This window comes from Anarhichas minor, unplaced genomic scaffold, assembly GCF_050575085.1.
Source record: "Anarhichas minor isolate MPS153535 unplaced genomic scaffold, ASM5057508v1 ptg000010l, whole genome shotgun sequence".
NCBI lineage: Eukaryota > Metazoa > Chordata > Actinopteri > Perciformes > Anarhichadidae > Anarhichas > Anarhichas minor.
Window position 1 is genome coordinate 7,908,129 of NW_027466456.1, and position 24,939 is coordinate 7,933,067.

A 24,939-nucleotide genomic window follows, 5' to 3' on the forward strand; every position below is an offset into this window, starting at 1 on the left:
GTAACTTTTTAAGTTACTTTATTGTTTAAGTAACTTTTTAAGTTACTTTATTTTTGAAGTTACTTTTTAAGTTACTTTATTATTTAAGTTACTTTTTAAGTTACTTTATTTTGTAAGTTACTTTTTAAGTTACTTTATTTTTGAAGTTACTTTTTAAGTGACTTTATTTGTTAAGTTACTTTTTAAGTAACTTTATTTTTGAAGTAACTTTTTAAGTTACTTTATTTTTTAAGTTACTTTTTAAGTTACTTTATTATTTAAGTAACTTTTGAAGTTACTTTATTATGTAAGTTACTTTTTAAGTTACTTAATATTTTTAAGTTACTTTTTAAGTAACTTTATTTGTTAAGTTACTTTTTAAGTTACTTTATTTGTTAAGTAACTTTTTAAGTTACTTTATTTTTGAAGTAACTTTTTAAGTGACTTTATTTTTGAAGTTACTTTTTAAGTTACTTTATTGTTTAAGTTACTTTTTAAGTTACTTTATTTTTGAAGTTACTTTTTAAGTTACTTTATTATTTAAGTTACTTTTTAAGTAACTTTATTTTGTAAGTTACTTTTTAAGTTACTTTATTTTTGAAGTTACTTTTTAAGTTACTTTATTTTTGAAGTTACTTTTTAAGTAACTTAATTTTTAAGTTACTTTTTAAGTGACTTTATTTTTTAAGTTACTTTTTAAGTTACTTTATTTTTTAAGTTACTTTTTAAGTTACTTTATTTTTTAAGTTACTTTATTTTTTAAGTTACTTTTTAAGTTACTTTATTTTTTTAAGTTACTTTTTAAGTTACTTTATTTTTTAAGTTACTTTTTAAGTTGCTTTATTTTTAAAAGTAAAATCAGCATGTCGAAAAAAGTCAAAAACGGTCAGTATAGTTTTTGACTTTTCGACATGCTCTACTCCAGGGGTCACCAACCTTTTTTAAACTGAGAGCTACTTCAAGGGTACCGAGTAGGACGAAGGGCTACTTATTTGATACGAACTTCCTGAATAACAAAATTGCACAGATCACCTTAATAATAATAATAATAATATATGTGAAGAGACTGTTTGATCACATGTCAGTTAATTATTCCTCACAATAATTATTAATAATGATTTCCACAACAATGATGGTATAGCTACACATACATATTTAAACATGCAACTTTTATTTCTGTTAATCTGTTTCAACATTTGAAAGTCAGAGGTATCACATCTCTGATATTTTTGTGTCATCACATGATCAAAGTCGGTTACTTTTGCACATAGCGCCTGCTGGTGAATGATCCAGTGGTAATGTAGACATTTTGCGAAGTCTGGGTCACCTTTGCATTGCGCAATGAAGCCTGAATGCCGGCCCGTCATCGCGGGAGCCCCGTCTGTAGTCACCGACACCAGCTTTTCCAATGGTACCTTTTTCTCAACGAAGAAACTAGTAACCAGTCTTGTCTATAGCCGAGCGGAGGATCCAACCCTCCGAGGCGCGCGAGCGTCTTCGGGCGCCCGCGTTCAAACCTCTAGTCTGGGCCTTTTCGGTCGGATTGCGTTGCCTCGCCTCTACCCCCGCCACCCCTGAGTTGTTGCCCCGCGGCCTGTTCCGAGGAATTACGGACCTGACGACGGGGTGCGCTCGCGGCGCGCGTCTGGCACCAACGGGATGCGCCCGCCATTCAGAACCTGAAAACCTAGTGCGGTGCAGCAGCCTCGTCCTGGCTGTCCGCCGTGCGCCTCCGGGTACCCAACTCTCTTAACTCTCTGCAAGCGTTTTTGATTAAAAAAGAACAGCAACTACAATTTTAGACGGAGCTCCATAATGACTAGTGCTATTTTTAGAACATGTCTTGCGGGCGACTCACGTGGTCCCTGCGGGCGACAGGGTGCCCGCGGGCACCGTGTTGGCTACCTCTGGATTAAAGTTTCTCTTAAGGTGCCTTAACTGAGAGTTGTTTAACCTACTACACTTAGTTTGACAACGAGGGAGGAAGTGAAGTTAGATAGAGGTATGTTCAGGGGGTTTTAATTCATAAATCTAAGATGATATAAATATGTTTTACACTCTAATCTAAATGCTATGTGAGATTTGGAGCCCAAATTCAGGATGTAAGAAAACCCCTCCGTCAATTATAAGTGGCACAAATATCAGTTAGTAACAGTCCCTTATTTAAAATGACTTGGACTATTTTAGCAAAAATGCATTGCCTTGCTATTTTTAAGGCAAATCCTATACTTACATTATCCCCCCACCCTGCTTAAAGCAGAACCGAGTTAGAGCCATTATTACCACAAACGCCCCTTTGTTTGTGTGCAGACAGGCTTGAGTGGCTTATCTTCACAAACACAACACACTCCCTTAATTCCTTTAAAGTGTCAAAGATAATCGATTACTTGTTACTGCAAAGGAAAAAGAGGATAGAGCTGTGGCCAATCCAGCAGTTTGTCCACAACCTAAGTGTTTTATAAGTACCCCAACTGGTCTTAACTAGTTGGTCAGTTTTATAAAAGATATGACTATTAGTATGTGTGATTATTAAAAGGACTGCATGTGAAAATTATCTGTAGCTAACTCAATTTTTTTATAATTTAGCCTTTATTTAACCAGGAAATGTATTTCGTAGGCAACAATGACACCGAGCTGCAGAAAGAACACAAGTGACAGTAACTCTGCTAAAAAGTGTCGGATGGCTGAGCGAAAGAAAATATCAGCTCGATGTTCATTAAATTGCGTCGACTTTCAAAAATAAAAATTAAAAAAAGAATTAAATTATGCCATCTAGTTCTGCATCCACTACATACAAGAACAAGGGAGAACAAAATGTACTCAACATACATTTTCATTTTATTTTCTTATCAAAAACAACAAAGAATAGTAAAAAGTTTCTTATTGTGGATAAAAAGAAAATGATACGGTTAACTCTTCCCAAACTTGTGGGCTCTATACAACTCAAATCTTTGCAAACTTGCACACCACAGACAGAAACAAAGCTGAAATGCTTTCAAGTGCCCCTCTGCTGTAAAACTTAAGATATCTAACAGAAATTTGCTCTGAATGAAGCGAGTGACAGACAGCGTATTAGCCATCCTGTTGCTGTACGAATGGGTTTGGAATAGCCTCCATGCCGTCCTGAGGACAGATTAGCACGACGGAGGTTCCTCTGCAGACCACCAGACCCAGCTGCCTGGTGTCTTCTGTCAGCTTCAGCTGGTCATCTGGATCTGGACAGACATGGACGGATTAAGGTTAAAGACACAAGAATCCACGTTTACATGTCACAGACAAAAAGATAAATTTAAATTACCCTTTTTAAAATTATTTATTTATTTAAAAAGGTATATTTTGCTGTATAGATAGGGAAAAGAGCCGCCATCATGTAACCTTTGGTTTGGCAGAATAAACACAACAATGGCATATTGCTGCCCATCTATAATCCATACTTCTAGTCCTCAGTTTACACGTCACAGTTGGTGTTCCTGCCTTCGTACTGGTCTGGTGTAGAAGTCTGTTCCCCCTTTCAAATAGTGTTTCCGGTAGGGCATAGTGTAATAACAGGCTATGATGAGGCATCGCACAGATGACTAGTTTGAGTAAGTTTTTTAAAAGTTATTAAGGGAAACAAAATTGAATCGGGTCATAAACTTTGGCAGGATATACACATTGGTGAAGTCTAGAACTGTGCATGAACCTTTGCTTTGTCCCAGTCATCTCTCCAGACAGTTTCATGGATGTGAAAGTGTAATTTGCCCATTGGAGAAGAACAAGTTCCACACTGTCATGTTGGCAGTTTTGTATTACTTACCACGCATGTACTCGATTGTGCCGTCCAACACCAGGTTCAACAGGGGATCAAACCCCTTCAGGACACCGCTGGCTGAGAGGGAACGACACACAGTAAAGCTTGCATTAGCCAGGGAATCCCAAATATGTACACTTTCCAACGGCTACATGTGTTAGCATTCACGTTAGCTTATTATCTCCAGAACTAATCCACCTACCCTCTCGTCCTCCTTGAAACTTCACACGAATTGGCTTGTCGATGTACTTCGACAAGTCGAAGATGCTCTCCTTCTTCTTCTTTTCTTTATCCTGCACAGAACAAAGGGACACGTGTCTGTAAGTCAGACGAAAGCTAGCCGCAAACAAACACGGACTCAGCCTGAGGTTAGCTTTGCTTGGCTAGCCAAGACAGCGAACGTGAGAAAAAACGCCACGTTACTTTCGAGTACTTCTCGGACGTCGTGTTCAGAATAAACAACAACGGGCTAAAGGAAACCACCTTTCTACTTTTGCACCGAATGCGCATGGGTGCAAAAGTAAAAATATGTTTGAATGAAAGCTAAAACCATATGAACTCACCGCCATGTTCTCTGTGTGACACGGAAGTGAAACTGTGACCTCAGAAGTATTCCACCAATCAAATCGTTGAGCGCCTGTAGCTGACGTCATTAGTTTGTAGTAGTTTGCTGACTCTATTATTAATTTACTAATAGGAGACAATTATCACAGTTTAATAATCAAACAATTAGTGTTTGATTATGAGTCCCTGTGTTATAATTAGCATCTGTTTCTCATGCTGACCTCCTTTTCCTTGTTGTTTTAGCCAGCAGTCAGGCAGGGGGAAAGTCTATTAATATATACCACCAGTTGGTGTGTTGTAAACTAGAACGAGGAGGAGGCACTGTGCAGAAGACGGTTGGTGTGCCTGTGAAATGGCCTGCTTAGCCGACACTGAGCTGAAACCTCAGAGCTTTAAATTCACAGTTCTCTCTGAACAGATAAACAAACTTGAGGAGGTTGAATCTGCTTTGCATGTGACAGACTCTAACTCTGCATGTAATGTTATTCCTGATGCTATTCTACGAGTAGAAGGAGAGAGTTTTTATGTCAACCGTCAACAACTGGCCCTCCAGAGTCCCTACTTCAGGGCTCTGTTTTTTGGCTGTGGCCTAGAGAGCAGCAAAAGGAAAATTGAGATCAAAGGTGTGAGTCTGCAGCATTTCAGGGTTTTGATGGAATACAGCAAGACATCCAACCTATCTCTGGACAGAGAAAACATTCTGGGGATTCTTGAGACCGCAGACTTTTTACAACTGGAGCGAGGCAGGCTTCTGTGCTGCAAGTTCCTGGAGCGGGAGCTGCACCTCAGTAACTGTCTGGGAATGATGGCCTTCGCCTGGCAGCGGGGCTGCACTCAGCTGTACACTGCAGCACGACAGGTGGTGCTCACACACTTCTCTGCTGTTGTCGCTGAAGAGGACTTCCTATCTCTGTCTAAGGAGACTGTTGCAGACCTTCTTGCCTGTGATGACCTCGCCATCCATAAAGATGATCTGGCCGTGGAGGCCACCCTTCGCTGGGTGTCATTTGATTCAAAACGAGAGGAATATTTTCTGGAGCTCATTCAGCTGGTGAGGCCTGAGTCGCTCTCTTTACCATTTATCACTGAACTTTTGACCAAAATGAAAAGTTCTGACCCCAGAGCCAAGCTCATCGGCACGCTGAATGAACATTTCCCGGCCTCTTGGTCAATGGGCAGGTCAATGACGAGAACCAGGGCCAGAGAGACCCTGTTCATCCTGGGTGGACCTCACGACCAGGAAAAGCAGTCACTGTACCAATTTCACCCACTCAGTGGTAGATGGCAGAGCTGTTCCCCTCTGCTGAGGAAGAACCTCACACAGTACTCGGTAGCTGCAGTAGGTAATGTTGCATGTGAATGATAGTGATGAAGATGAGGGTAGAAATTAATTTATTCCTCATGTGGTGTGTGTACATGATGATGCATCTCAATCATCTGTCGTTGTTGTTACATTCAATTCCAATTAACATAACATACGTATATTGGACATTGGAATTCTTTTATTACATTTTCTTTATTTTCTCATTCTCTCATTATTTAGGAGACAATGTGGTCGTGACTGGCGGCTACTTCCGGGACGTGCTGTGGTTCTGTGCGGACTGGGTCAGGATATACGAATGTGGGAACCAGCGCTGGGTGGACGGGCCAGCCCTGCAGATGTCCAGACACAGCCACTGCTCCATAGGGCTGGACTCCTCACTGTATGTCCTAGGGGGTTGCACGGATGAAGGGCTTGTGGCCGACGTAGAAAGGCTAGTGCTGGGGTCAGAGGAGGGTTGGGAGGAGGTCAGCCCCATGGTTAGGGCTGTGGAGAGAGCAGCCACTGCTGCTCTGGGGTCGTGTATCTATATGGCGTGTGGCCTGGATGAAAACGGGGCGGTGTATGGTGGAATTCAGAGGTACATGGTGAAGAACGATCAGTGGGATGTGGTCTCCTATTCTCCATTTCCACGGTGAGTGAATTTTCAAGAGCGCACTCTCTACAGCTTTGCTTTCTGACAGATTCTGACACAAACTGATATTTGTTAATTAGAATATTGTTGTTTTCAATACAGTCTCTCCTTAGAGCCTTGGTTGGCCTGGTAATTATGTGAAAATGAAACCTTCTTGTAACCCCAGATATGACCTGGTTGCCTCAGAGCTTAACGGTGCCCTCTACCTGTTTGGAGGCCAAGCCATGCGTTTTGACGTGGAGACAGACGAGTGGACTGTGCTGGAGGACGAATGTCTGGACAAGAAGTTCTTCTGTGGCTGCACAACAGTCAGCGGACAGATATACCTGGTCAGCGAGAGGAAGAGTAACAAAGCATTCCCAAACATGGTGCTTATGGACCCTTACATAGACACTTGCATTGAGGTGGATGATGCCATACCCTGCCCTGTGCCGCTTAGAGGGTGTGTCACCATGAGAATGGTCACATGATGGCTGATTAAAAGGCAATTTACTCTAATCTACTGTAAGATATATAGTCTAATAACATAAATTGCAGTTGTGTATATTAGAAATGTCATTAAGAGAACTTCCCAAATAGATTTTTTTATGTAAGAGGTCATGATTTGGGTGAAGTTAGTCTTGCATACCCAGACCTATCTCCACAACGCTGTGTCAGTGCTAAAGAAAGGTCTGGTGCCACACATTATCATTCTGGTATCGGGTGCCATTGCAAAACAGATAGCTGCGGGAGGAGAATGCCATCTCAAATAGGCGGCCAATGACAGGCTTAATCACAGTCACTATCCGGTGAATCAGACTAGTGTAAAATAAATAAAAAGCTGTTTCATAAAAAACTACAACAAATGGATTGAATGAACACATACTCAATACTATTTAAGTCTTCCACTTAAAATAAGACAGCAGTGCTAATTAATTTAATAGAAGTAATTTATTAAAACTTTCCAACTGGTCGACCTATCAGCAATGCATCCACGTGCACTCATAAGAGAACAGTCTAGTGTTACTTTCATGGAAACGTGACATTACTACTGGTTTTATATCTATTAATAAAACAACCAATATTTTAGTGGGGGTCATGAGTGCGTTATTCAGTGGATCAGCCCTTTTAGTGTTCTCCATTAAATCCCACTAGTGTTGTGGGCTGCAGCTATTCAGAGGCAGACACAATCCAGTTTCTATACTCACTAATCCTAAAACTAACCTGTGGAAATGTAACATCTGTTATTGGTAGCGAATGAACTTCTGTGTATACTGTGGATTAGGATACTCTCCGAACACTATCTCGGTTGATTATGAAACCTGGAGACAGTTTAAAGACACTGAGCCATGCCTTTCACTGTTTGAATACATGTTCAATCCAAATGACCTCTTTTGGATTTTGGTGGCATTGTTCTGCCAATAAATCCCCTAAATGGTACACACTGGCCCTTTAAATGTTTACATTTCATGTAAGCCATAAAGCATTGGACCTTAGTAAACAACTCCTCTAATAAACATATCACATTTCACGAATACTCATCTGTGTGTGCATACCTTTCATGGCTTACCTATTCACCTCGCCAACATTTCAAGCAAAAGATTAAAACCAGTCACACTAAGTGTTTGTCACAGAATAGTGTAAAAACAGCAGCCAAGGCACAAAACTAAAGTGGAGCAAACTTTAACAAAAACCTTGTTGAGAAATCATGCTCCCTGTCACAATGATATTCAAAGTAGAAAAAGAAACACACACACACACACACACACACGGTTTAAATCCATAATTCTATGAGCAGTACATTTCTTTGGAAGGGCATCGTTTTAGCAGACATGGGGAGTGCCTTCTCTACAGGATATGTTCTTCTTTGTACACCAGGAGGCGCCATACCTCTTTTAAGAAGGGAGTTTAAACCTTACTGACAAAATCAAATCCTATCACAGAAAAATATAACTTTATCACCCCTAACGGACTTCTGCAGTAGCCTTTTAGATTCTGCCACAGATTACAACAACATAAAAACTACCTGTTGAATAAATGGTTCATAAAAAAGAGATATATAAAGTGGTTTATCAACAGATTTACTACAATCAATATTCTTGATAGTCTATGTACAATCAACCATACCGTGTATGTGGATACACAGCTATGGGAGTGAATTACTATTAAATTCTAGTTTTAGGTTGCTCTCATTATGTATCTAATACATACCATGTATTAGATAAGAGCAGTTTGATTTTGGGGAAAATATGTGGTATTCCTTGTTGACCCAAGAAAGCATAAATGCATTATACTAAGGTCCAGGCACTTGGATCCTTATGTATTTACAAACAAGTTATTAATACAATAAAAAGAAACAGCATGAATACAAAATCTGCAAAAACTAAATTATTTGTCTCCTTGTTTTGCCAAATATATTGTTACAGTGTGCAGGGGTATGGGTGACAGTAATGATGGCATTTCCTCCTTACCTCACACTGGGTGAGCAGGTTTACAATCATCTGTGCTTCTTTGCCCTCTGTGTTTTTTTAAATAAGCAGGATGCAGGCATATCCTGTTCAGAAATCGTCAATGAACCGTGTTGGATGTACACAAGCCATGTGTACGCAGCATATCTAGGAAATTACTAGTTATTCTTCAACAGGCAGAAGGACACATATTTATATTTTCTGGCAAGGATCAGTCAACGTGGAGGGAGGCTGCTCCACTATCTAGCTTTGGGTAGTCTGCTGTTAATATTCCTCTGGTTGGTCAGGTTGTTCAGGACACAGTTGTTAGCCAGCGATGCCAGTTTGGAGTTGATTGTGCCCTTTCTTTGCTCCCAGCTGCACTCGTCCCCTTCTCCCTCAGGCTCCTCCTCTTCATCGTCAACCTCACTCTCATCGCTACGTTCATCGCGCTCCACCTATGACGAAAGGCATACATTTAAATATACAAATCCTGGTGCCAAAGCGACTCATTCCCCCGTTCCCTTTTCATTTGCAATCTTCTCACCTTGCCCAGGAACACAAACTTGTAGACCATACGCAGGATGAGATAAGCCCAGAAGATGTGCAGTGCTTGCAGCACTAACAGCAGGGCGTTGAAGAAATAATAACCAAAGAAGGGCTGGAAGAATTCTAGAGACACCACCAAGGTTGTGTGGACCACTCTGGAAAACAAAAAGTAAGACACAGTTTTAGTGTTGGTCCAGAACCAACTCTTCAAAGGTTACGAGCATTTTGACCACTCAAATACTGTTTCTCAACTCTTTGTTTGGAACTGTAAACCTTCTGCTCTCAGGTTAAGAAACCAGTGGTGTCAGGTTGGTGGGAGAGAGAGAATAGGGCAAAGAGAAAATACATGGACACAGATCTTCGACAGTTCAACATAAGTAAACGGACCTACAAAAACGTGGCAGTGCATGATGTAATATGTGTGAAAGTTGACCTTTTGCTAGGATACGGAGTTGCAAACCATACGACCACTGCAAAAAAAAACTTGTTGACTCCCAAGTTTGAGGCTAAGTGCGATGCCATGTGTTTGTTGCGAGGGAATTTCAACATCTGGGAGAAGTTTTCTATTCCACCGTGACATTTTTACCTGCCAGGAAACACCACCAGCCTCGTCACCAGGAACACCAGAGAGAAGACGACAAACAGCGAGTCGCACGTCCTCGTCCAGCCAGCGTAGTGTAACATCTTGGCAGACTTTCAGAAGAAAAGTGCCTGTTAGTTATCCAAACCAAACTATCTTACATTTATGATTAATCTCTGCATACAATCCCAGGCTTTTCTCTCTTATTGTTTCTAGAATGACTTACAGTTAGGAGCCAAAAAGAGGTTCAGTGCATCAGACTTAAAGCCTTTTAGCTGCAATATAGTATCCCGAACCTACCTGACCTCATTTCATGAATTTTGGTTTGTTGGGACACAGAAAATATCACTATCATTTACTCAAAGAAAAACAATATCACAAAAGATGAATATTCTAAATGTAAAAAAAGAAAAAGTATGTTTTTACATTAAAATATACATATTATCACATGAGTGGCCGGACAGAGAGGAATGAATTCAGACAATGCAGTTCACAATATAACTTAATTTCTAATATACCAAACCAGTTCCCTTACTCAGAAACACATGACTGGCTGCTGAATATGAAACCCACATCATCCCCTTCATGACTTTTATCAGAGGCCAGACGACACCCAGTCGTGCCTGAGGTCACATGACTAGCTCCACATATTTCCTCAGCTCTGAGATGAAAGTAACAATCGTTATTTTCAGATGCTATCAGTGAAAGGTTACACCCAGGAAAATCAGCCTCATAAAACCAGGGATATCTCGCTGAGGGACTTGCAGGAAACAAACAACGGGTATTTGTATTTTTACCATACTACAATGCTCTTCTCTTTGCAGTTCAGTTCATACCAGACGTGGGTTTATTATGTGTTAGGTGTCAGGAAAGGAAAACTTCCGCAATAAACACACAATGGCTGTATTCAAGTCAACTTCCCTCTGACCGTTTTTGGCATTTCAACACCTTGCCTGTGAGTTGAAATACATTTTAATGATGCATTTTCTGTGCTTGTGTATATATATATATATATATATATATATATGTAAACAATCAATTCACAGAGACTGTGTGGTTGTTTACCTCGAGAAGGAAGTCAGAGGAGTCGTGCACCAGCATCACCAGAGTGCCAACCCTCACATAGTTGGCACAGTAGGAGAAACCGATGAGGAATATGGTGGCGATGTGATGAATTACCTGCTCCTTGAAGTCCTGGAAGGCACACATGAACACACACAGACCACACAGTATGAAGAAGATGTATAGCGTCATTACCAAGCCTTTGGTCTGCGGTCTTGAGTTGGTCATGAGTTGTGTCCAATTATTTGAAAGGCAGATGGACATGTTGTCTGGAGTGATTTGTTGTTGTGTTTCAAGCTGAAATATCTTTGATCAGCAGCTTGGAGCCTGAATCACACAAAACCAGCATAGTCTTTTTCTCACTGAAATAAGGACAATTTCTAAGAAAGCTGCAGCAGCAGCAGCAGCAGTAAGCATCTCAGATGGTTTCCTTAAGACACAGAAACATGACAAATGAATTACATTCATTATTTCATGTAATTTCTAGCATTTTAGCAATATAGCAAAGTCTAACTGAGTATTTTAGAGCAGATTTGAAAAGTTAGTGTTCCTTCACATAGGTCCTGGGTAAATACATTTATTTTACAGTGTGTGCTATTAAGATTTAAAATGCTGCAACACTCTAAAATGAGCACAAACGCAAAGTACACAAAGTTATGATGTTATCGGAGATAATCCAGTGCATAATCCGCATTAAGTATAATCGTGCAACATTCGGATTACACTGTGCAAAGTGTTTGAGTGATGACGTTTAGCTTTTTGGTGTTGACCATTTGACTAAAAGTAATAAAACTCAGGCACAAAATGAGAGGAAATGCAGAGGAAACCATGTGAAAACCAGCAAGGTGTTGCTCTGATGTTTTCAGTTTAAACCCTTGAAAATCAAGCTCACGCTCACTTTTCGCTTGACGTCCACAGAGACGCTCAGAAGCAGCGACAAATAGAAGCCCATTTCCAAGATGTAATACCAGTAATGAGCCTCGGCCACGGGCTACAGAATGAGAGGAAGAGAGAAACAATAAGTCACAATGTACATTCAGTGGTATGTGGATGCAACAGAAGCATTTACAGGCAAAGCAAAACAATCCAAAAACATTCTGTGAAACTCTTCACAGTTTCTGTAAAAATATATATTGTTTAACTAGTAGAATGAACTGATATTTCAGAGTAACTTTGGAGCCTCCAGGATGTGTGTTTTGGGAAAGATCTGAAGGTTTTTGGGGAAATGTACAGTGGTGATGTCAAGCTCGTGTTTCCAAAGCTCTTAATGGTCATATGATAACTCCCTCACAGTCAAAACACCTCTTGCAGAACACTCAACATTCAAAGTTTGCAGCAACACAATGGTAGGAGGTTGACTGAGGCCTTTAACTCTTAAATACACGTTCTTTCTTTCGGTCAGAGGCCACAAGACCTCAGGAAAAGGAAAAAGGTCAGCGGCCGTGTTGCCTGCAGGAGCTGTTATCAGTCAGACTGCATACAGAGAGATGGAGCTATGCATTTATTTCTAGTGTTTTCTGTTCGCGGTCATGACCCCACAAGTAAAGGCTGGCTTCTGCGGAGGGATGCCGACCTGCAGGCATACTGTCATCAACACAGCAAATTTATTTGCATTTAAAAACGCAGGGTAAAAACATTAAGTGGGTGGAGTGTACTGACAAAACTGTACTATGAACAAAAAGTCTTCCTGGACTACATCCTTTCACACGGACAAAATAGTTTGTTTTGTTGGGTCCCTCCCAGCTGTTGTTTTTCCTAATCACTGTTCTTTAAAAGGTGTTAGTGTTCGGCCCAGGTTGATATTTTGTAGGGCTGTATATAGACATCCAGTGATACATCTGTCATTTACTTTTCTAATTGATTATTTAGCCTATAAATCATCAGGAAATAGTAAAAGAAATGCCCATTGCAAGGTGACACTTTCAATATGTGTGTTTAGTCCGACCAACAGTCCAAAGCCAAAGATATTCAATTTACAACCACATACAATTAAGAAAAGGAGCAAAACATCACATTTGATAAGCTAGAACAAGCGACTATTTGGCATTTCTGCAATTAAAAAACAATTAACACATTATCAAAACTGTTGATCCAACCCTATTCTGTTGTATCTAAATCAAAAGACACCAAGATATCAAGTCTTTAAAATCATTTTAAGCTTACTGGCTTTCATGGAATGGAAGAAAAGGCAAACAAGGTACCTGATTTATGAGGCTACACTGTCTCTTGAAATCCTATCTGACAATGTTTGACAGTTTATACCGACAACATCAAAACTTGAACTTCAAATCAAGCTGTTTCTTGCTCACCTGTTTGGGATAACCCCTCCAACACTCTCTATGATCCCAGAACCACGGAGTCTGTAAGAAGAAAGAATCATCAGCAGAGTCCTCACATGCTACAAGCCATGGAAGTAAATACAGTTATACAGTGTGTGAGTATGACACCATATGATATTGTGAAATTTGTATACATTACTGCTCACTTGTATTATTGCTCATATCCAATGACAAATCCAATACAGTTTCATTCCCACACATTGTATAAATACCTGTAATGTGTTTAAAATATTTTAAAAAGAAATAAACTAACATAACAGACTCACATTAATTAAAGAGCCGAGCCCCGCAGTGAAGGATACGAGGTAAAAGACAAAACGCCAGCTGCACAGATACAAATAAACACCATCATTTGTTAGAGGCTGCGGAATAAATTAAATTGGTGAATTAGCTCAGTTAGGAAAACATTTAAGAAATGTAAAAGAGGCATGTTGAGAAGCAGGAATGTAGTCACACGAATATGAAAGGCTTAATTTCAACACGCTGGATTTTACTGATAGAATTCTCATTTGGAAAACAAATAGGAAAATAAAAACTCACGAGGCTTCGCAGAACTTTTTGGTGTTGCTGGGTCGGTCCTGGTTCCTTCTGTGTCTGAACCAGGTCTGGATATTTCTCTGAGAGACTCCACACTGCTTCCCCAAACTCACCACCTCAATCTGTATACAGAAAAACACAAATACATATTTACACATATACAGTATGGGTGCACGCATACAGGGTTGGACTTCATTTTTGCACAAAGCTGCTGTCTCACTCTTTGAGAAGCAATATGTCACATATAAGACGTTACCAGTCAAAAGCCAGAGCTCACCCTGTGAGTTGTGTTACTACTTCATTACAGGAAAATGCCGATTACAAAAGCTTTGAGCCGTCAAAATGGAGATCTGATGAATGTGCTTAATCAAACCATTTGATTGTACAAGACTGCTCTCTGCTCTCTCGTTCTGCATCCTGATACAGGTTGTGGTTCTGTTGAAAATGTCTTTTGCTAGAAGAAACTTCATTTACTTTAATGACATCTAGTTCGGGCAAAAAACTAAACTACAACAATAAAATAAAGATGAATTGACCTGGACTGTAGATCAAAGTATATATTAAATGCTTTCTTTAAACTGAGGAGTCAGCAAATGTCTGCAGATTAGGTTAGGGCGTTGTGAAGCATGAGAGTGAAACTTGGGGCAAAAGAAGTCCACAAAATATAAAACGTAATAATTGAAGGCTGAAGAGATTTTAGTGAGTAAATCAAACTGAAGGCATAAAAGTATGGAGACCTGAAATAGGATTTAGTTCTTATTGGTAGGAGATTTTCTGTCGTAACAAAGGGAAGGCAGAACGGTAATACGAACTTGTGATGGTTGCCGATTTTTCTGTTTGTAGAAGGTCTCCAGCTTTGGGAGAGAAGCGGCTCGAATCCGAATCCGGTCCTTCACACCTAAATGTTTGCTTAATGGGACAGCGATGAGCCTGAGAGGACAGAGAGAGGAGAGAATAGAAAACATGTTTCTTTTTATAACAACTTCAGTCTTGATAGCACAACAGGCTGGATTATTATTCTTGAGAGATTATTGTGGATTACATTAACAACTGTCCAATGTGATCCGACCACTCCGTATGCTCCTTATGGTGCTCCTGGCAAGCCTGTAGGGCCGCTCCCAAGGGCGTATTGTTATGTTTAACCACACAGCCTTTGTTAGATAAGGCATCAAGATACACTTGATCTGCATGTGTGTGTGTGTATATATATATATATATATATATATATATGTGTGTGTGTTACAAAAAGATGAAGACAGAACTACAGAGAGAGGACAGGAGTGTATTAGCACTGGAGAGGCTAATACACTCGCACTGTCCTATCTCTCAGTGTTTGTGTACTTGTACATCTATCTTTATGGAAACCGATTTGAGTTTTACCTTCAGAGAGGACATTTTTGAACACTGAGGACAATTTAGCCCGGTCTCACATCTTCAACGGCCTGTTTGAGGGGTCAGACTTGGTTTTAAGGTTCAGGATAGAATTAAGGTTAGGTTATGGTTAGGGTTGGGGTTAGGCATTTAGTTGTGATGGTTAAGGTTAGGGCAATGTTAGGCAATGCATTATGTCAATGAGTGTCCTCGCAAAGATAGAAGTACAGGGATGTGTGTGTGTGTGTGCACATGTATAATCACATGTAACTCTATCTCTGAGATAATCATCCTAAAGTCGGCAGGGAGGGAGAGATCAGAGATAATGAGGTCAGGCCAGCTTCACACAGAGACAAACATTGTCTCTGGTTACAGGAACCTCAGACACACACAGACCCTATACCTCAATAGAGGAAACAGCTGCGACCCGGGATGATCAAATAAAGACACACCTTGTAACCTTCCAGCTGACTGATAGACGCAAGCAACACTACAACACAATACTTCACTGTCCACCACAACAACTAACAACAGTTGGACCACAGGCTACACAGGTGCCCAGCACTAACACACACTGGAGCATGCTGGTATTTAGCATATGCTACAATTCACTGAACCCTCTTGTGCTACTAATACATCTAATGTTACTACTCTGCTAATAAATACCTGATGAAGGTACAAATGAGGCTATAAGCCAAACAATGGTACTGATCTTAGACAGCTCACGCCAAGCAAGCTCACGTTGTTTATCAATTAGGACAGGTAATACAGTAGCTGATAGGGGAAAGCATGCAAACACAAGCCTACTGTTCATGTCTCCGCCATGCTCAACCCTTCTCCTGTTACCAGTAAAACTAGTTAAGTGTATAGGCAAGTTGCCTTTTACAGCAACCCTGTTAACTTCTCAAGTTGCAGTCCCTTCACATAATACAGCACAGCAATGCATTAAACTGACCTTGTTAACGATTAATGTAATGATCAACAATAGCAGCAAATTCTTACATTCAAGAACCTGGAAGTATACATTTTCTGCCAATTTTGCTCGATCGACTAATATTGATTCATCTCACTCTGAGTGCTTTAAAAGATGACTGAGACACACAAGCACCACTTTAAATCTTGTGTTTACCAAAGATTTGCGAGTCTCTTGGAAAGAAGTAATTCAGCATGAAAAAAAAACACTAAAGGAAGAAATCTTAGTTAACTTCGACCAAAATGACAGATTATTGGCCAGATCGACTAAGAGGGGGCAGCCCTACATTTTAAAAGGCAGAGCCCAGTCCCTCTGGGAGGAGGGAGGGCTTTCGCACAGTCAGCAGCTAAAACTGTCCACTCATGATGCTTGTGTTTCACTGCATGTCTGGTCTGTTCCCTCCACCTACCGGGAGCACTAATGAAGGGTACAGGAGCACATTATGCTGAGCTAGACAGGCAGCTTATAGCAGGCAGAAAACCAGCCACCATGACCACTGCCAAGAGGAAATAAGACACACACAATGTGTTTAAACATTTGCTTTCACCTGGGGACAGACTCAAAGAAAAATAAAATTTAAGATCACCCCAAATATCCACTATAAATATTGAAAACTTGCTGCTCCAGCGAGTCAAGTACACACTGACTTCCAAGCCACAATAATGACGACAATGAAAAGGTAGATCTTGCGACTGTGATGTCATGGTCCAGTTGTGGATGGAGGCAGGTGTGTCTCACCTCTCAAAGACGTATCTGAGGGCTATAAAGGTAAAGGCCAGTGGCAAGGTGTAGATGAGATCCCTGGGTAGAGGAAAGCGGCCTTCGTCTTCCTTCATCTCAATGTCCTGCCAGCTGATGCCAGGGGGAAGCCAGTACTCCTCCTGCCACAGCCACTCATTTAAAAGGGCCTCCATCCTGAGGAGAGGGGGACAGCAGTGTTTTATGCGAGTATTTGTCGAGCTTCCGAGCAGACCTGACCTTCTAAAACATTGATGACTTATTCATATTTATGCTAAAAACAGCAGCCAGGACCCTCAAGATTAGTCGTGAAAGGGCGCAGGGAACAAATGAGCATGTTCACACTTCACATTTATCAAAATTAACTACTTCATCTATAGTTTGTTTTCTAGATGTTCTTAATTGATTAATTGCTGGTCTAAAAAAAAGAAAGAAAATACCAGTAAATAGGGGAAAATGCATTTTCTAATTCCTCGTTGTATCCAACCAACAGTCCAAAACCCAAAGATATTCCGTTACAATCATATAAGAAAAGCAGCAACGCATCAGATTTGAGAAGCTGCAACATAGAATCGTTGGCATGTTTGCCTGAAAAACAATGATGATTTTTAGAATATCTGCAGTTTAACTTTCTGTCAGTTGACTGATCGATTAATCCACCAATTGATTTAGCTCTACACAACACGTCCATTGGTTTGACCAGGAAATCACAACAAGAACTGTGGGCTACATTACAGAACAATTTGCCTACATAACAAAACACAAGTCTATCCCATTTGTGGTCCTTGATCCACGTATGAGTCTCTGCATGTATCCCAACAAGACCTGAACAACGCAGCCTTGATGCATGAATGGCTTCAATACTCTCAAAAACACACACTCACACTTATACGCACGCACGTACACTTAAACGCATTCATAGACACAAACACGATTATGCAATTATGTAACCACATGTTTACATCTGATCGATTTGAGTAAGCTGTTTTTACAGAGTCACATTGATGTAGGCGGTTCAGCATGATAGCGTCTGTTAAAGCCTCCATGCGGGCTGCTGGCAGTACAAACCAAAGCCCCCTGCGCGTAACAGCGAGGCGCAAGCGAGACAACAGACGAGCTCCATACCTACAGAGACACATAAATCAGGTTATATGCTGAAAACACGCCGCAAACTATCCACAATAATCCCATTAAATCTGTCTGCCCAATCTATTGAATCACATTTATCGATTTCATATTCCAGGGAAGTAAAACCGACCGAGCATTGCTCCAGAAGAGAACATCAATTGCGGTTACCTGTCCGCTCTCCAGCGATGGAGATGGGAAGCGCACAGCAGCAAATGGTGGAGGAGGAGCTTGTTTGACGCAACCTGCTCCTGCTGAGGGAGGAGAGAGACACGCGCTGTCATCGACGTCATCTCATTGAGTTTTGTGTCACCCTGCATGAGCTAAGCATATGGTTGTCATTTCTTACTTGTGATATTGTGTTTTAGTTCATGTTGTCATTGTCTGTTGTGATAATCCTCCTCGTCAGTTACTTGAAACAAAGCTCCAAAAAGCGGTCCAGTATATTCAGCAATCTTCTGCACACGATATTCTGTTTGTTTTAATGCAGTTGCCATATCCACAAAAACGAGTAAACATTTAATTTTGGTATTCATATTTTGGATTTCAAAGGCCTTATTGAGGAAAAATATGTTTTGCAGTGTTCAGTGAATCACTATAATGCATAACCTGACGAAACTACAGGAGCTCAGCATCTACTTTAGCTCCTGTAGTCATTTGCATGCTTTTGTTTTTTTCTTTATAAAATCAAAAATAATTGTTTCGTGCACATTTGGCAGTTAATGATGAAGCCTGAATGATTCCCCTTGTTGTATTTCCTGAAATGTGAGCAGAGGGAAATAAACCGAGACATTGGAGAGCGAGGATAAAAAGGAAGCAGTGCTTTCATCAATGATTTCTTTGTAAAAAAAAACAAACAAACAAACTCAAAAAGCAATATTTACACATGTGTCATTCTTCAAAGTATCTCCTTACTGTAGAGCACATAAAAGAAGTAGCAAAACACTAAACAACAGAGAGGAGTAAAGGAGATCAGGGTTTTGCAAAACATATACACAACAGAGAAGAACATAATGGGCATGTGTTTAGGGGAAATGATATATTTTGTTATATATAATTGTGGCATTCCTTGTGGAATTGTGGCAGGACTGGTCCTGCCACAGGATCAATTACATACTATAATGTTACAATTGATTTGCCGCCTTTAATTACCAGAGTTGCACCACAGAAACAGAAAAGCATTCTGTTTGACAGGCGTAATTGTGATGCCATGACGATATCATCTCTGCAGCGAGGACAGGGACACTTTCCGCCAGCTGAGTGAGTTCTGTTATCACTGCATGTTTGTTGTGTTAGCCAGCTGTGGTATTCTTCACATTCCAGAGCTAATGCTTTTTTATGTCCTCATACCTGAATGCGGTCATGCACACATATGTAAATGCAGTCCCTTTTCACTTTCTTGTCATACACTCGGTTTAAATAATTAATTTAAAGTAAGCAATCGGCAAATCTATCAGACATAATTATGTCATTAACACCACAGGTGGAATGTAGTATGTCTGAACTAATAGCAGGTTACCTTATTTAGTGGATCAGGCTGGTAGACAGTAAACACACACATACAGATGTCAACATACACACAGGATAATAAATATTCTGCAAAATTTTAAAAGACCAGAAATGCAAAAAAGGTGAACTCTCTGTTGGTTTTGAAATGACACCATATTATAGAGTGCTTTTCTCCTGGATGCTGGTGTCAGTGTGTGAGTTTGTGTTGGACATTAATTTGTATATCGAGCGGCACATTGGTGCCAAAACAAATGTGACAACCACTGAGTTCATTTCCTGTTTCTTGTGCACAGCACAGCAGGTAAGGCTGTAAATATTAATTAAATGCGAACATACAGAGCGACAGTTTGAATTTGTTCATGTGTAAATGTAGCCCAGTCTGTATAAATATTCAATCTACCTGTTCAGAAACATTGAATGCCTGCTGCCTTTCCCTGTGTCCCATTGACATTCACAGCTTTATTTCGTCACCTTTTTATTATTCATCTCCGCTGTGATGAAGCTTTCTCTGCATTCTACTGACTGAATGCAGTTTTTTTATTGGCGTGATCTGCAGCCACAAGGGAGGCTACACCATGCAAAACAATTTGGATAAAATATATATACAGACGATCTTTGAAAATGGTAAGCAAAACAAGACTAAATCACCCCAGTGGTGGTTGAGCTAAATGCTATTATCAACAAGTTAACAAGCTGATAATTACTGATAACGTGCTGGTGTGTAGCAAGTATGATGTTAGCGTGTACACCGCTAATTAGCACTAAACACAAAGGTCAGATGGGAATGACAATAGTTTAGATTTAAATTAATTTATTAGACTTGATGATGGCGCCTGGAAACTTAACAGAAACTTAAGTCATTATATAATTCATCCTGATAGGATCATGAATGTGTGTGCCAAATGTTCTGGCAATCCATCAAATAATTGTCGAGGTTGCACTTAACACACAGATGTGGATCTAATGATTGTACTAGATGAAAAGTCAGTGGGGTCACTGTGTGATTCATCCACTGGGAGCCAGGAATGCCATGGCATTCCATCCAATAGTTGTTGAGAAATTTCAGTTTGCGCCAAAGTTTTGGACTGACTTACAGACTGACATTGCCATCCATAGAGCAATGCTGTTACCAGGGCTAAGAAAAACACAACCACCATGTTCATCTATATCCGGCCACCTTTCCCCGGGCTCTGCAGGCTTTGAGGATTTCGGGCCTTGAGGAGTAGGGACCGAAAAGGCTTCTGCAAGACCCCCGGTTCTTAGCTTTGTACCTCTCTGTCTGGGCCAAGAATAACACAGCCGGGGAGGTGGGGAATGTGCACAGGAAACCAGTGCTTTGCAGCAACAGCCTGCTGAGCTGAGCTGCTGAGGACCTGGATAGAGCACAGCCACGTTTCAGCTGGGGCCAGGGGAGCTCCTGCAGGAAGCACATACACTGCTTTCCCACAGGACCCTTAATGGGGATTACGGTGTGCACAAAAGCACACATGCACATTTACCCATTAGCTGTTTGTCTAGACACACACGAGCTTACACAGGCACATTTCTATAGGTTACACACACGATGATGTTCCTGCATTTCATCAAATTTTGTTCATTCTCTTTATTTCTCTTTCACTAGCGCACAGGCATAGACACACAGTCTCAAGCTCCCGTGATCTTTGTGTCCAATATCCCCCTGGTCTCTCTGCGCTTTGACAATCCCTGGCATCCTCTCCTCCTGCTCTCTGCCAGGTGTTTTGTTGGCACCCTGTGGCACAACAGGGCCTCTGTTCTCTGCTCCCGGTGGAAGAATGCATGCTCTCTTTCTGAGTTTCCCCTCTTACCTCCTCTGTTAATGTCTCTCCCGGAGCATTCTTGAGCTCTCCACTGTTGTCTCTCATTCTTTTGTCTGTTGATTTTGGCGTCAGTTCTCCCTCGGACCCCCAGAGTGAAGCCAGTTAACTCTCCAGCTCTAAGCTCTAAAGACAACAGTGCAAGGCCACCACTTCAACACAAACTCTATCTGAGACCAGGCTAACACAACAACTGGAGGCATACAGTAAACAATGGTGGTGGTCCAGGGGTAATTGGAAGTCTCTCTAATGAACAATTTGTGACCTCATTCCTTCACTGGACGAACAAGACATACCGCTTTATTCCAGCAGAGGGTGCCAGACATTACAGGATCTGCAGATATCTCCAGTATGCAGTTCATGGATGGCCTAAACCTAACTGTATATAAAGTAGCCTTAAGCATCAGTATAAATAATGTAATTTATCTTACAGGGATTTTCTGAATACAAATACCTTTACTTTTAAAACTGTAAATTTAGCTCATAATACTTTACTTGTAATTCAATATTTTTACATTGTGTTATCAGTACTTTTAATTGAGTAAAGGATCTGAGTACTTCTTTCATCACAGCTATCCCCATATGCTTTCACGTCAAAATGTACTTGAATCTTTGATAACGAGTTTCTGCTGTGGAAGCAAGAAGATGTAACACACTACAACCAGCTGTATGGGTATTCCTCCCATTGCATGTTTTTGTGTGTCTGCGTACAGACGTGTGTTTGTGTGTTCATGTGCTTGTGTGCTTTGTGAAAGGTACATTTCCATCCTGAGGAGGTAAACATCATTAAACTTCAAGTGAGCAAGTTTGATTGTCAAGTATAAAGTCAGCTACAAAGCCTCTCTCACCCACCTGTTTGCAGCCTTAATTAACAGGCAAACTTCAAGTCAGATGGAGGCTATGTCATCGGCTGTGTCGGGCAGGGGGTCAGTCTCTTACAGCTTCACTCTGGAAGTATTTAAGAGACCCTGAGGTCATAAGATGTAACCTCCCAGAGAACTAACCAACGCTGAGTGTTGGCATCATAGTTTGGCAATAAGGGGACACATTTTCAGAGGTTGTTACTCTTATAAACTCTAAAATAGATGAGGTAAAAACAAACAAAGAAACACAACATACAAGTTTAATTTATTTGAATTTAATTAGAGTTTTATGAAGGTCAAATTGCTCGTTTTAATTTTATGTGCAGATGTGCCCTTCATGTCAGAGTGAATAAAAACTTTGTCTGAAACAATAAACACTAGAAAAGTAAGTGGTTGAGAAAAACGAGCTGCAACCAAAACCATGACATAACAAAAGACAATTGTAATCCATAAACCGATCAACGTTACCAAAATGCTCTGTATAATCTGAACCATATTTGAAAAGGGACAAATAAGAGCATCAAGGGAGAGGAAATGTTTTGAAAACATAACTATATTTCAATAATAGCAACAGAAAAGAACAAACTTGAGTCACGTCTTGCATTTCTAAATACTTAGTATTGTTTATTTCAAGGAACATGAAACACAGATGTGAGGTTTAAAAAAAACACCAGTATGAGACAAGTTGAACAAATCCAAAAGACTGAAACTTACAACCTGAATTATGAATACTTTCTTGTGATTCTATAAACATTTAGTTGTTTCACGCGATTTTCTTTGTGGTAAATGTGTCCCATTCAGATCAATGTGTGCTCAGACAATATTACCTGAGCCAGGTTTGTATTTTTGACATTTGGATACCGGAGAGCCACTCTGGGGAGGTAACGGGGGAGTCCTGACTCTCACGTTCATGCTTAACTTGTACCTGCGTCTTCCACCCAACAGCTCTGAAACGTCTGTAAAGAGAAACCAGGTGAAGCTGAGCGGTAACATCTTTGCTATCAGCCATTGCCTCCTTTCCCAGCTAACGGTGCACCTCCCTAATGACCTGCTATTATGTCCAGCTGCTGTTCAGCTACTTTTGCTCGGGGTAAAGGTGACAGGTATTCACATGTATAGGTCTGTCTCGTTGCATTCTTCAGCAGTGAATGCTGTCCTATATTTCTTCAGCTGCTGAGTTCTGTCCCAGTTTCCATTCAAAATCCTCAAATTCGGATTATTTCAAGATCAAATTATTCATGCAACTCTTTCAGAGAAAGATAAACCTAGAAAAAGTGGATTTTTCCAATGGGACAAAGCCATGATTGACAGATTTAGAACATGCCATTCGTATTTTCCATGGGTCATCCACCTTTACTTTTATTAGTCAGTAGGGATGATACATCTGAGACCTCTACTTATTGCAATAAGCTGCAGAAAAATAATGTTTCTGACCGGAAATAATTCAACTATGTCCACTTATTCATAAACAGTTAGAACCACTTAATTCAGAGGATACGGCTGGTGTTCTCCTCTAATTTTCTAACTGTCAACAAATCTCACGAAGACACCAAACAGAAAATGCATTTGTCTCTCATGTCGTTTTTACTACCCAACCCTCTCTGTGGCTCTCAGACACAAACCAATGTGTTCCTTCTGAAAACAGCTTTAAAAACTGGTAAGCTGGACAGTTCCTAGGAGGCAGGAATAAATGATGAATTTGTTGGGGACTATTTTCAGATGTGGATTAATTAATACACACTCACAGTAGTATTTCTGTCAGCAGGGTGATGCATGAGCCCTTGACTCAAAATACTCCGCAGGGCCCATGTTCATTGTGATGAATAAACATGTCACCCAGTGCCAAGTTGTGGCTCACTGATGTGTTTTGAATAATGTTTGGACAACGATGGCATATGGGACCTTGAATAAGCTTCCTGAGGCTTTGACAACATAGGACATACCTTTCAGTTGGATGTGTTCTTTGTTGGCGTTGGCCTTTTCATGGGTTTTGTTGATTGCCTTATCCGTTAACATTTATTGAGTGTTTGTGTGTTGTTCATATTGTTTACGGCAATCACACTATTATTTGGAAACAAGAAAAACTCTCTGGGATCCAGAGAACTAAGATGCCAAAATCAAATGGAAACCATCGCCACTTGCCATGTTGAGTTTGCACATATTGTTCCTTTTAGCTTTAATTTCCAGTTGAGCTTAATTTTGTCGTAGTTTAAAATAAAAATGTGCCCTCATCCAGAGAAAATGTTCCCTGCTCTCCCAGCAACCTTTACCTTTTCACTCAATCATTCTCTAACTTGTCCTTCAACTCTCGGCAAGGCTCCAGACCTCTTACTAATAACATTCAAGTCTGGACACATTTCTTGAAGACTGGCAAAGACACCCCCTTTAAAGTCTAGATTCAGCAAAAATGTTTTGAGTTTGTCAAACCACAGAGAAATGAGTTATTAACCACCCAGCGGAATTTGAATGAATAAAAAAATCTGCAAGTAATCAACTTAGGTTTCAAAATTGTTAAAAAATAAGCAGTGCTGTATTGTATATCACGTGGATGAGGGTGGATTTTTCTTTGTATAACAGACGGCCAGTACACCACTGCTAGCAAACGGTGGTAAGTAGGTGTTATAACTTGCGATGGAGCAGCAGCACCACAGATTCTATGTGCTCTAGTTTTTATATAGTGTTAGGGCAGGAGTTAGGCTAAGGATGGCTCCAGTACGTCAACGAGCCATAATCAAGGCCTACCT

At 40.4% G+C, this 24,939-nt stretch overlaps 3 protein-coding genes across 3 annotated transcripts; 1 reads left to right on the forward strand and 2 right to left on the reverse strand.

Annotated features, from left to right (window-relative positions):
* Window positions 1-2,796: 2,796 nt before the first annotated feature.
* lsm7 (LSM7 homolog, U6 small nuclear RNA and mRNA degradation associated) lies at window positions 2,797-4,383 on the reverse strand. Its single transcript, XM_076088609.1, has 4 exons — window positions 4,333-4,383; window positions 3,972-4,062; window positions 3,776-3,847; window positions 2,797-3,194 (listed from the first exon to the last, which is right to left on the reverse strand). The coding sequence occupies exons 1-4, from the start codon at window positions 4,336-4,338 to the stop codon at window positions 3,052-3,054; spliced, it is 312 nt and encodes a 103-aa protein (XP_075944724.1). The 5' UTR covers window positions 4,339-4,383; the 3' UTR covers window positions 2,797-3,051.
* A 302-nt stretch (window positions 4,384-4,685) lies between these two features.
* On the forward strand, window positions 4,686-6,758 carry LOC142946212 (kelch-like protein 23). The gene is made up of 3 exons (XM_076087274.1): window positions 4,686-5,676; window positions 5,877-6,288; window positions 6,455-6,758. The coding sequence occupies exons 1-3, from the start codon at window positions 4,686-4,688 to the stop codon at window positions 6,756-6,758; spliced, it is 1,707 nt and encodes a 568-aa protein (XP_075943389.1).
* Window positions 6,759-8,974: 2,216 nt separating this feature from the next.
* cers4a (ceramide synthase 4a) lies at window positions 8,975-17,429 on the reverse strand. The gene is made up of 10 exons (XM_076088610.1): window positions 16,864-17,429; window positions 14,594-14,711; window positions 13,785-13,903; window positions 13,511-13,568; window positions 13,215-13,265; window positions 11,804-11,896; window positions 10,909-11,037; window positions 9,850-9,956; window positions 9,262-9,418; window positions 8,975-9,172 (listed from the first exon to the last, which is right to left on the reverse strand). The coding sequence occupies exons 1-10, from the start codon at window positions 17,037-17,039 to the stop codon at window positions 8,975-8,977; spliced, it is 1,206 nt and encodes a 401-aa protein (XP_075944725.1). The 5' UTR covers window positions 17,040-17,429.
* Window positions 17,430-24,939: the final 7,510 nt, after the last annotated feature.